Raw genomic sequence first — 12,694 nt, 5'->3', positions numbered from 1 at the left:
GAATCTGCAAAGAATTAATATAAGGGAACACCAAAACAGGCACTTGTGTGAGGTGATGTATGTCCTCCAGGGAGAACGCATTGGTCACTTTACTGCCAACAAAGGGAATATCTTAGTTGTTACACCAAATGCTGAAAAGAGCTTCAGTTATAGAATCATGATGAGAACCCACATTGCAAAGGGAAGGTGTGCCACTGTGTTGTTCCTCAGCATCTGAACGTTCTAGGCTTGTTATCATCAGTCTTAAATATAAAGCTAAAAGCACAGTGGATCAAAGAAGTATTCTGTTTCCTTAAAGAGGCCCAATGCAAACCCAACTCCCGAAGAAAGGCGGTAAAAATCAATGTTTCTCAGACATCTGAATTTCAAAGCCCAATGAAATTAAGTTATAATAAAGGCCTCCAACTTTTATTATATTAAGTAACATAACTTTAAAAATGCTACCGTTAAGTGAGAGATATTTTAATACTAAAAGGCATGGGATCTTAGAAAAACACCCCTTACACTACGTTGAGCTTTATGAAACCATATTTGTCTTTATTTTCCCTCTGGGAAAACTTCATTGCTCTGTTGTTAGCTCGCTATTTCCTTATGCTTATTTTTAAAGAAAGAATCGTCATTCTGAAAGGAGACTGGTCAAGCTACACAGCCTGGGAAAAAAATTAGTCACAGGGGAAACTCGGGCAGTAACTGCCTTGCCAAGCACTGTCCACATAGAACGTCACAGCCGAACACCAATTGGCTCCTCTCGGGCTGCACGTTCTGATGCTCATGCTCATGTGCCCAAGCTCAGCAGACAGCTCCGACCATGCTGTGGTTTCTCTAGCAAGAGGGGGCTGGTTCTCAACCTATGATCCAATGACCCCTAGGCAGCCCACATGCTGATGTCCAGGAAGCCCTGAAAACATACATTAAATGTGTGAGAATGTGCACTGTGACAGCAGGAGAACATCCTTGTCTATATTAAGATTCCCAAATGAGTTTCCGATCAAAAAAGAGTATGAAGAATCAACAGACCCTACAGAGAGCAAAAATTTCACTGGTATACCAGTAACTATTCCACGTCACATCAGTTATTATTTTTGCTACAATACTGTTAGTCTGGATTCAGAGATCTCTCCCAAGTTCAGTTAATGTGAGTTTATGTGCAAATACATAGGTGAGCTCTCAGTATAATTTGATCAGATTTTTGAGGCCACTAGACGACCCTGCTACTCTTTCAAGCCTCTTAGGAAACAATCTTCCTCTGGGGACATTCCAATAACCGTAGTCTGTTATTGTTATTTAGTTTAAATTTATATATACTCTGTCTTCTAGTAACCTATAGACAAGCCAGAACAAATCAATGAAGATAAAAATGTGCTTGCTCCATAAAGGATTCATTTTTTTTATTCTCTCCAACTCAACTAAGGATCAGCAGTCATGAAGAACTCATATGCTTTCCAAGAAGCATCTAAAGAGGCGATCTGCACACACATACAGATCTAGGAGGTTCAACACACTTTTCAATTAAACATTGAACATTTGCTATATCTCATCCTCCTGGGCAAGGCACTGAAGATAAAGAGATAAAGGATAAAGAAGATAAAGAGGCTGAGGGTAAATACCAAGACCCAGCTTTAAAGGAATTAATCATCTACTGAGAAAAGACAGTAAACCAATAATTATAAAGAACTGCAATGAGTTATAATGCAGCACCACAAGGTGTTGATGGAATACAGAGGCACTTCTAATTCAAACATGGAAAGGTGGGCGTGGTCTCAAAGGGGAGAGAGAGTAGTCCAGGGTGGTAGACAAGGACACCCTCCCCAGCAGCAGAGCTTACCGAAGTGACCGCCTTCACTTGGCTAGTGGTGACAGGAGTTGCCACACCACTATCCGTAATTACAAACTGACCAGGGGGGAGTGTCATCATTTGAATCTCGGATGCTGAAAAACAGGAAATATCCACAGGTAAGTGGCAGCAGATTCTAATACACACTGTAGGAAAAAAAAAAAACAACAACATAGCAATGATGCCTTCTCCAGTGAGACCTTTCTCATGAATTTCCTTGCTGTTAAAGTCATGTGTGATGTGATTTCTTGATATGGTGAAAGCATCTCTCACTGATAAGAGCCAATCACAGGTGTTTAGTAAGAGAGATACCAAATATCATAAATAATCAAATGCCTCACCCTCAAATATGGCTTCTGAATATCAATAAAGGTAAATAAATATTCAATAATTCCATTAAAACTTCAAATAAGTTACACAGATTTATCTGTTAGGTAAATTTTCTCTTTTAATTACACTTGAATTAGCGGCACAATGTACCCACTACTGCCTAGCATTTACAGTTCAACCAAACTTGAATTTAATTTTGCCCCAGTGTTATTAAAGCAAATTAAAACCAAAGTTCACCGTCATGCCCAGTTGCTAGTCCCTAAATAATACTGTCAACCAAGCGGAAGCAGAGCTTCCTGGGAACATGGCTAACTGCAGACCTGAGGTAGAAATATGTGAGATAAGCCCAGAACTCAGTGTAATACCAGCAAGCAGGAAGCTATGACAGACAACTGGGAAAGATTGTGGAGTGCATTTGAAGATGTTCCCATTGGTCAAAGAGGAGATGATGTAAACATCAAGCAAGATAACAACTACAATGGTTGGAAACATGTCGGATGGGCTAAAATCCATGAGCATATAATGACGCAAAGCCAAACTCACACACACATCCTCATGGGTCACGTTTGCTAATACTAACAAACACTTATCTTGAAAACTGGTACATAAAGGAAATGAACTGGGTATTTAAAGCATTTCTCTTGCCACACCTGTAATTAAAATCAAAGTTGGTAATTAAGTCAAAGTTTTCCTTTATAGAAAGTTCCTAGCTAACACGTGAATAAAGATGACAGAGTCAGAATATATCAACTTTGCAATCTCAAATGAAATATTACAGCAGAGTAAAAAGAGAGACAACATTACGTGCCCTGAGGGAAGTGCACACCAGCTATGAGTAAAACTGAACCTGAGTCTAATCAAGACCTTGGATCTAACAGCCAGTCTACAGGAAATAAAAGGAACAGAAGAAAGTCTCTTAAATGATAACATAAGAACACCAACAGCAAAATCCAGAACAGAGGAAACTAAAGAATAAACACCCAAGTTTTCTTCAATATGTAAATTACAACTTGAAAGAGAGAATGCACATTAAAAAAAAAACTGAGAAGACATTACAATTGTAATGGGCTCCTCATTTGGAATGCAATTTGAACACACTATTACTGCCACTTATTTTTAGATGTGATAATAACACCAGAGGTTTTTATAAGCAAAAATTTTACTGATTTGCAATACTATATAATTTCCAGGAGTTGGAGCTGTTGGAACTTTTGTTGTAAGGAATCATACGAAAGCATATGTGGATGCAATTACATGGATTATCATATTGTTGGGGAACTAGGAAAGTGACACACTTATATATGAGCCGAGCCGAGCCATGTGCTAGTAAGTTTTCAAGCTGCAGAGTGGGTACAGGGTGCTGTTACACTATTGTATTTTTGTATATTGTAACATTTCTCTCTAATAAAAAATTTTATTTCTAGTCTTTTCTTCAGGTTAAATGCTAGCTCATATTATCATAACAATGGCTAGCTGCACTAGTCTACATTTCCTTCACTGAATTGCCTTCTCTGGATAAATGTGTACTCTGTTTATCAGGATTCCACTGGCATTGAGCATGAGTAGAAGCTTTCACTGGCTGGAAACTACACTCAGCCCTCAGTGTGACCACCAATATTTAAGAATGCAGATTGTAAACATTCCTAAGAGGTAGAATCTTTGAGCTTTGCTCTCTATCAACTCTACAACCCTTAAAGCTCAAGCATAACAGAGGGATCCAAGAAATCAGTAACAGGAGAAAACCAAGACTGGTCTTCCTACTTTCTCAGCCCCTAGTCCTCCAAAAGTCTACTGAAGTCTATTACCTTTATCTCTGTCCTACACATTCCTCAACAACCTCAGACTTTCTAGCTCTTAGCCAAAGCAATCATCTCCACCAAGATTTTCACCTATTGAGACCTTTGACAGCCAGCCTTCTATTGCTTCTATAGCATGTATCTCAAGGTTTTGTAATCAACTACTTGTAGAACTAGATAATTTTTACTAAGTAATGTGCTCTCTGAGCTTAAGACTATCAGGAGAAGCAGCACAGTGGGATGGTTTGAAGTATAAATTCTGGAACCACGGTGCCTGTGCCTGTGTTCCAGCCTATCATTTCCTAACTATGCACCTTGGACAAGTTACTCATGTCTACACTTCCTTACCTGTAAACTGCAAGTAACAGTAAAATGTATAGGATGCTGTGACTAATGAATATGATACATAGGTGGTTTAGAATCATTCCTGGCTCACAGTAAGAGCTTAATGAACATTGGCCAAGGTATTATTGAGTGATGTCAGTGATATGAATGCTAGTATTACCCTTGTTTCTACCCTGGTTCTAGCACAGTGATTGATACAAAGGCATTCAGTAAATGTCAGTAGAAGAGATGAGTCATTTCCATCAGCACCCACCTTAGTTTGCATTCAAGCCTGCAGATGTACCTGCTAGCAACATCCCTGACATCTGCAACGTGCAGCTCTCTGTGACCTGAATGCTGCCTTGAATGTGGCCATGAGACTCATTCAAGGACATGTACCAGTGTGTAGAAAATCCATCCTAAAGCTGATGAAATTATGGCCCATGGCTGCAAATTCGCCCCCCTGCCCCCCGTGACTTAGAGCATTTCCCCCATGCTTCTTACTCACAGTAGCCCCGGAAGGAGTTCCAAGCGTTGGGGAGGTACGTGTGCTGTACAGAGGCGCCTTGCTGCTGCTGCGGCTGAGGCTGCTGCGGCTGGAGAGCCTGGCCTTGTGCAGAAGCACTGCCTTGTATCTGGGAGGGGCTGAGCCCCTGCTGAGACTGCTGAGAGGAGGGGCTGAGCGGCTGCCCCGTTACCTAGAAGGTGAGAACAAGAGTAAGCATCCAGGAATTTCTAGTAGGGACTCACAAATGACGGCAAAAATACATCAGGCTAATGTAATCACAATGCTAAAAGCATCAATGCGGAAATAGCATTTTCAACAAGAATAGAGGCTCTCACAGGATGACTTGGTGATGGGAAGCCCACGGGGATTACAACTGAGATGAAAAAATGCACAAAATGATGTGAAAATAAACTATTATAAAAATAAAAAAAGAAAAAGAACGGAGGCTCTGCTGTCTGATGCTCCTCCTAGGGCGAGGCAGAGCAGCTGGGGTTTCGCCTTACTCCTTTCAGTCTCTGTCCACAAAGGGCCCCAAGTTCCCCACTACCATCACACTTTTAAGAGGCTGGAAGATCCGAAAGGATGCTCAGAATTCTCTGCAGCAATGTGGTGGGCCAGGTTGTGGCTGAAGCTGAGACAAGGGGGTCAGGGCGTGCACGTGGGTATACCTTGGCCCTCATTGGTGCAGGACAGAGGCCTGGCTTCCACTTCATCAGCATGAAGGCCAAGAAAATGAGTGTTTACCCTGTGGATTTCCAGGGCAATTGGAAGGGTTCAGAGGCAGCCAAGGCGGGGGGATCCTTTCTCCCCACTTCTTGCCACCAGGCTGTCCGTGCCATTTCTGGTGTTTGGTGGAAAACACAACTGACATAAAACAGGCTCTGTCCACGTTATTTAGCATCGGGTGTTATTTTGCATGTATTTTCTACTTTGGCATCATGAAAAGTACGGGTCGAGATAGAACACATTTTATTCAATGATTTGTCAGTTTGAGTCAAATTTTTAAAATACTCAGACATATCACACAGGACTACATTTGTACTCTTATTCTAGGACCTGCAAATATCAGGTATGACATGGATACCTTCACTTCCCATCTATTTTCTTGTACATGTGTGTTATCCTTACTAGTCTCAAAACTCCTTAAGGAACAGACCTAGAAAAGCTCCATGCTAAGGGTAAGAAATTCATAAATATGTTTTGCACAGACATTGCTAAGTGATCTCAATCATAGATTTAATCCCATAAATGCAATGACACACCACAAAGTCACTATTCCAAAATTATATAAACTTAGCCATTGCCTGCTGCCAGACAGACATTCAGAATTTGAAGCAAAGGCCAGTGCTCTCTCCAGGACATCAGACTGCTTCCATTTGGAGAAGAAGCTAGTCCCTTAGTGAAAGGATGTCCGAAATACCTTATAAAGTTTGGAAGCGAGGGTAAGGCTCTTTAAGCTCCAGGAATAGCAGTGAAGGAGACTCGGTCTGAAGGTAATGCATCTTCACTCATTTAGGTCCCTCACATTAAACTCTGTGAGTAGCCTATGGAGCAGTGTACCTGGGATGAAGACGGTGCCGAGGGGGCAGGCTCCGTGACCTGAATGTGCTGCACCTGGATGGCATGCTGGGTGTAGGTCTGAGGATCGTGGAGCTGGCCGACATCCACCGTGGACTGCTGAGACTGGTGAGGGGACGTGGCCTGGAAGAGACCAAAGGCACACTGATGAAGGTGAAGGTAAGTCCTCCCGATGGAAAAACCCAGCTAAAACAATACTCCAACAGAAGTATAAGAACAGACGAAACCTCAAATCCAATGCTTCGCTGCTAACAATGCCACAAACAAGCTGGCAAACACGAGAGAAGACAGTTTTTAAAGTAGACAGTGGGGTGCGCAGAGATCCAGCCCAGCTGTCAGAAAAGGTGGTTCTGGGCCATCCTGGTACACAGTGTCTCCAGGCCAGGCAAGTCTGTGCTGGGCCATGGCTGAGGCTACCTCGGGACTTCAGTGACAACATTCAACCTCTAAGATGTCAAAATCTGTGCTGAGTATAAGGAAAGAAGACACTCGGGAAGGCACAGACGAAGATATAAAAACCTAACAGAAATCAAGAGCACCATGAGACTGCAGAGGTGGAAAGGAACTAGGTGGAAAGGTCTAGCAAGGAACTCCAGGACTGACAGTACCAGCAATAGAAGGCTATGAAAATTAAAGCAAGTCAGTCCTCTACACATCAACATGAACCTCAATACGCTGAGGGAAAAATAGAAGTGGCAGTATTGCAAAACATCTGTGGATCAGAGACAAAGATGTATTACACATTGATGGATATATATGTGCATTAATAAATTAAAAACCTGAAATGAAATAAAAATGTGTGCATCTAAAACATAAGCTACTGATGCTATTTAATTCTGGAAAAGAAGGAAATAGAGGGACTATAACTCCTATTGAGAAATTAGATGAGAAGCTCTCAGGAATCAAAAATTGTCTCCCTTAAAAAGCAATGAAATATAATAAACTACCCTTGGTCAGTTATAAGAAATCAAACAGAAAAATCTGTTTTTAGTTGTTCTACTAATACAGTGAAACCATTTATATAAACTTTTATGTGCAATAAACATCTTTGGAAATTGAGCTAAAGTAAATATTCTTTCTCCAAAATTATATATTTTATAGACAACTTCAAAAATTCATAGATTCCTTCTACCGAAAGGACACAAAAACATTAATGCAAAAGGACACCTGCTTCCCTATGTTTACTGCAGCACAATTTCTAATAGGTAAGCTATGGAAGCTACCCAAAATAGATGACTGGATCAAGAAGATGTGGTATATTTACACAATGGAATATTATTCAGCAATCAAAAAGGATAAATTCGTGCACTTCACAGCAACATGGATGGAGATGGAAGGGATTGTGCTCAGTGAAATAAGCCAGAAAGAAAAAGAAAAATATCAATGGTCTCGTTTATAGGAGAAGTGTAGAGAAAACAAAAAAGGAATCAGGAAAAAAAAAGTAACTATAATAAAGTAAAAATCAAAATCATCAGGCAACTATAGAGCTGAGACATTCTATATGGAAGGAGGAGGGAGAAAGACCAGGATAAGAGTGGGAAGGACACAAGTGACTATTGGTGCACAGGGAATTTGTGGTGGAAATTTCACAGGGAAACCATACATTGTACAAAAGTGAAGGGTGATATAATTAATGTATATATTTTTTAATTTTAATAAAATAAAAATGAATTTTAAAAAAATGAATGGATTCTTCCAAAGCCTGATGGTCAATGACAGCAACAATTTCCAACTAGTTACTCTGATACTAGATTTAAAATTTCAGACACCAAAATTATTTCAAAGCTACAAGTGTGTTCATTTGTGCCTGGAGTTACTTCTGTGGTATAATTAAGTGAAACAATAGTTCTTGGAGGAGACCTTCATTAAACTTCTAGCCAGCAAGAATGAGCTACTCCCTATGTTGGTATAAGGAATACCATTATACCTCTATTTTAATACGATCTGATGTTCAGAGAATGAATCAAAATCACTCTTTGCAACCTCCTACTGATATAAGTCATTCAATGCCAGAGAAACGCAATACATACCGGGGCCACCTGTACCACTTGAAGCTGTATGTGCTGAGGTTGCTGAAGACCAGACGTGGACTGTGACACGGGGATGTACTGGATTCTCTGGTAGTCCCCTTGTGGTGTTCGGTAATCTGTTGTTAAGGTCTGGGACAGTTCCGTCATGGCTTGGGTGAGCAGGTCTGTCGTCTAGAAAAATCACACATTAGTAGTGCTGTTACGAACAGTACTACTCAATTGCTTATGGACACTTTGGTGCGCTTCAATCCTATAGAAATTCAATTTGTCTAACTGGTGGATCACAGAACTAAAAATTAGCTGGGAACCCAGATAGAACTCTGAAGTTGTAGGATGTTGGAAAATTACCTTTATCTGTCTGTGTCAGACCCAATGGTGATACGCTGAAGGTTCTGAAGACCTTGCACAAATGAGCAGCGCTGAGAACATCTTTGCTATTATCCCTTCACAGAGAGCGCTGCAAGGCATCAACTAGGAGACCCAGGCAACCCCCAGTGTAAACACAAGAAGCAACGGGTTACATTTGCAGCCGATGACATAGCTAGATAGATGTGGCTTCAGTATTGAAAGCTGTGAAGGACACTGAAGAAGCCATCACACACTTACCACCACAGTCTCTCCAGTGGCACTGTCTGTAGTTAAAACGGCAGGGGTAGCACTAATCACAGCTGTTGTCAGTGGCGTATGTAAGGTGTTAGGGAGCTGAGCAAACTCAGTATGCTTCTTTCGAATATGCTGCACCATTTTGGTCTGGAAAATCAAGGCAAAAGCCAGGAATAATTATTAGAATAAGTTATTCTCAATCTTTCTCCAATATAAAAATCAACCAAAGGTACCTGAAGATGTGGTTTTTAAAAAGTCAGAGCAACACTGACTCTGATTTTTAGAGTGTGACAATGTTATGGCGGGGGCGGGGAGGGGCAGAAATGAGGCTAAAATAAATTCAAGATTCACCTAACTCCACGCCATCAGGCAAAGTGGGACTACGTCACAGAAACCCCAAATCCCACTAATATCCACGGCAATCGATCAAAAGCCCCCAGCAAGAATAACCTCCCTTTCAAGAACAGTTCATTGAGTTCATAGGTTGTACTTTTACGTGCCTGAGTTCATCAACAGAATGTAATATCCAAATATGAGGTCCTCAGCTGGTCAACGGAGAAGGAAAATATGTGCGCTCAGCTATTAGATGGTGCTAATTCTAGGGAAAATCCACCTCCTCCTTGCCATTCTGGACTTACAGTCCCTGTGCTGAGGGAATAGCTCATCTTCATCTAAACTAGGAAACAACTCCTTTAGTCCCCAGCAATTCAGAAGCCATCAGTGCGCCTGCATAAGAAGTCCTCCCCTCCTAAGAGGAGGCTCTCATTCAGTTAGTCCATACCTTGCTGCTGTACTGTTTGGAGCAGTGAGGGCAGCAGACAGGAGGGGTGGCGATTGTGCCCGTGAGCTGGGTGTGGGTGCTCAGCATGGGGTCTGGCTCTCCCGGGCCAGCAGGGCGAAGTTTCCGAATGCTTGGTGGGAGCTCAGCTCCTGGGTGGTTCTTCAGAATATGAGCTTTTCGCTTGCTGGCACTTTTATATACCTGCACATTCAATGTTTTAGCATGAATCCAGTATCCAGTTCCCCTTCCTTGTTTAAAGCAAGTTACCAATTTCATAAAAGGAAATGAGAAAAACTGTATTCATGTAGCCCAGAATAACATAGGCCAACAAATGAAGTGAAGGTAATAAGGATATAATATATATTTACTAGAATTAACAAAAGATTAAATAGAGATATGCTAAGACATCTTCCTTGAATTTAAATACCTAATGGATAATCATAGTGAAAATAATCTTTACCCTAAGTTTAAAAGGTGGGCAAATCGTTATAGAAAAAATTGTTTCTAAGGCTACTTCATCCTTTAAGTCTTTCTGTGAAAGCTCTCATATGACATACGTGGTTAACTAAAAGATGCCAAAGAATCTTCCAAAATGGCAAGCCTAATAGCAATGAGTATCTGCTAATCTAGGCTTAAAAATACACGTATTTCTTTCTTTTAAGCTGACTCCGCTACACTGTATAAGAAAATGATATTACAAAGGACCAATAACTGTAGATTCTCTTTCTGCCTTTTTTATGGCTATACAAAAATAAAGAATGAAATAATACAAATAGAGTATTCCACCACACCACCCTTTTAGAAATTCAAAATTCAAAATCGAGGGCCCTCCCTGGTGGCACTGCAAAGCTATCAACAGCCGTTTCGACATGAGTTCGAACTCCACATGGCATAGGAGGTGACCCACGTGGCACAGCAGGCCTCTCCTGTCTTGTACGCTGCTCCCCTCAGCAGTGTACTTTGTAGTCTAACTGTTCTGCTCCCCACTCTGTCTCTGGTGAATGCCCTCACCACCCCCACACCTCTGGCTTGTACCCCAGTTCTACATGCATAAATAAATAAATCTTTAAAAAAAAAAAAGAAAAGGAATTCAAAATCTACCACATATAAGTAGGATGTTAAATACTTTCATTCTAGATCTTGGGAATTTAAAATGAATTCACAGACTAAGTAAGTTCTTGGTAATAAGCCTTGTGCTTTATAGCAAAATTCACACACAAAACAGAGTCAACTAATTCTTAAACAAAATTGCTTAAAAAGAAGCTGCAATTTATCCCTTTCTTGTCTGAAAGGAAAACTACTGAGAGAGTGGGAGCTATCTGTTACTCGTAAGTGCGAGGGGCTCCCCAGTGGCCTAGGGGTTATGTCTAAGCACTATCACCTCTATGGCTTGAATTTGATCCTCAGCCAGGGAGCTGGCCCACATATGGAGCAGCAGACCTGTCCCCTCTTGCCCACTGCTCCCCTCAGCAGTGTATTTCAGAAAATCCACCTGGTCTGCTCTCTGGTGAATCATCTCACCCCCCTGTACCTCTGGCCTACATGTCAGCTTTTTTTTTTAAAGTTAATTTATTTGTGCATACAGACCTGGGGTACAGGCCAGAAGCTCAGGGGCGATGAGAGGCTTCACCAGAGACAGAGTGGGGAGCAGAAAAGGCAGATCGACGAAGTACACTGCTGAGGGGAGCAGCGGGCAGGTCAGGAGAGGTCTGCCACGCTATGTGGTCACCTCCGGGGCAGGTGGGAATCGAACTCATGCAGAAGTGTCTTTAGATTCTCAGTGCTGTGCTTTAACCTGCTGCGCCACCAGGGAGGGCCCATGTCAGCTTTTTTATGGAAAAAAAAGCAAGTACAAAATCCTAGTGTGTGTTTGTAGCACATGCAAGCAAAGTGGCCCTCAGCAGGGCCCCTGCACGGAAAAACCAGCATGGGAAGGGTAGGCCTCACCTTATCACAATACTGACAGAAGTAATCTCGGTTGGGCTTTATGATGGGCAGGGTTAACTCTGGCACCTCTTCTATCTTCATGTCTGGGTGCCTCTTTGACAAGTGATTTACCTAAAGAGAAAAAGGCTCTTGTAAACAGAAGCTAGTCAGTGTCTGCTTGTAGTTGAAATTCCCTGAGCGGTGCCCCCCCAAAGAAGGTGTATGGCCAGAACCAACATACAGAGGCCCATCTGACACCAGAGCATCCACAGGCTTTTAACAGGAGTGAATTACTGCAGGTGATCTGGGTCACTAAGGACTCCATTAGCAGCCTCTGATGAAAGAACTGCTGCAGGAAAGGGACAGGATGCTGGCATGCATGTGTTTGCTGAGTGCTCTGGGTGCAAACCTCTCTTATATTTAGTACCCCACACTTACTGAGGACACCGAACAGGACACAAACGAAGGTTCTGATTTTTAAATAATGCTCTATGACTTTAGCTCCTAGCAGAAATATATTCTGCAAAAGCTACGAGAAGGTGAGAACGAACCGATTGCAGTGAACTGGCTGTTCTGAGAGTGCAGCTCACTTGGGTTTGCATAACCGCCTGCTTCATATCTGGGAAGGCGAGGCATTAAAGGGAACAATCAGGAAGAAGCAAGGACTTCTCTAGAAGTGTATTTGCTAAAAGACTACTCAGGTCCACAAAAGTGGGGAATTCAATGAAAGCGGTGAAGAAGATTTTAAAAACAAAACAAAACCAGTAATGCAAAGTGACCTTTTCCAAGAGATCACCAAAAATAAAAACTGTGGTAAAGGGAGGCCCAGGTAGATGGGTAGGGGAGAGTTGCAAGCTGGCAGCTGCTGGCCTGTTTGCTCCAAAGCCATCGCCACCAGCAGAAGTGTGTGTGTGTGTGTGTGTGTGTGTGTGTTGAGGGATCGGGGAGACAGCAGAAGTGTGTGTGTGTGTGTGTGTGTGTGTG

General features: G+C 41.9%; 1 protein-coding gene across 1 annotated transcript in view; it reads right to left on the bottom strand.

Annotated features, from left to right (window-relative positions):
• PRDM10 (PR domain containing 10) overlaps positions 1–12,694 on the bottom strand; it is an 82,638-nt gene that overhangs the window by 2,904 nt on the left and 67,040 nt on the right. The window contains exons 15-21 of the mRNA XM_004688775.2: positions 11,732–11,842; positions 9,785–9,985; positions 9,007–9,150; positions 8,401–8,571; positions 6,353–6,493; positions 4,793–4,982; positions 1,826–1,929 (exon numbers count right to left, since the gene is read on the bottom strand). Coding sequence (XP_004688832.1) covers positions 1,826–1,929; positions 4,793–4,982; positions 6,353–6,493; positions 8,401–8,571; positions 9,007–9,150; positions 9,785–9,985; positions 11,732–11,842 — 1,062 coding nt within the window. The remainder of the gene's footprint in view (positions 1–1,825; positions 1,930–4,792; positions 4,983–6,352; positions 6,494–8,400; positions 8,572–9,006; positions 9,151–9,784; positions 9,986–11,731; positions 11,843–12,694) is intronic.

The sequence above is a fragment of the Condylura cristata genome, unplaced genomic scaffold (assembly GCF_000260355.1).
Source record: "Condylura cristata isolate star-nosed mole 26May11 unplaced genomic scaffold, ConCri1.0 scaffold00025, whole genome shotgun sequence".
Lineage (NCBI taxonomy): Eukaryota > Metazoa > Chordata > Mammalia > Eulipotyphla > Talpidae > Condylura > Condylura cristata.
The sequence above is the reverse complement of the archived record's forward strand: the minus strand, read 5'-3'. Positions and strand labels throughout refer to the sequence as shown.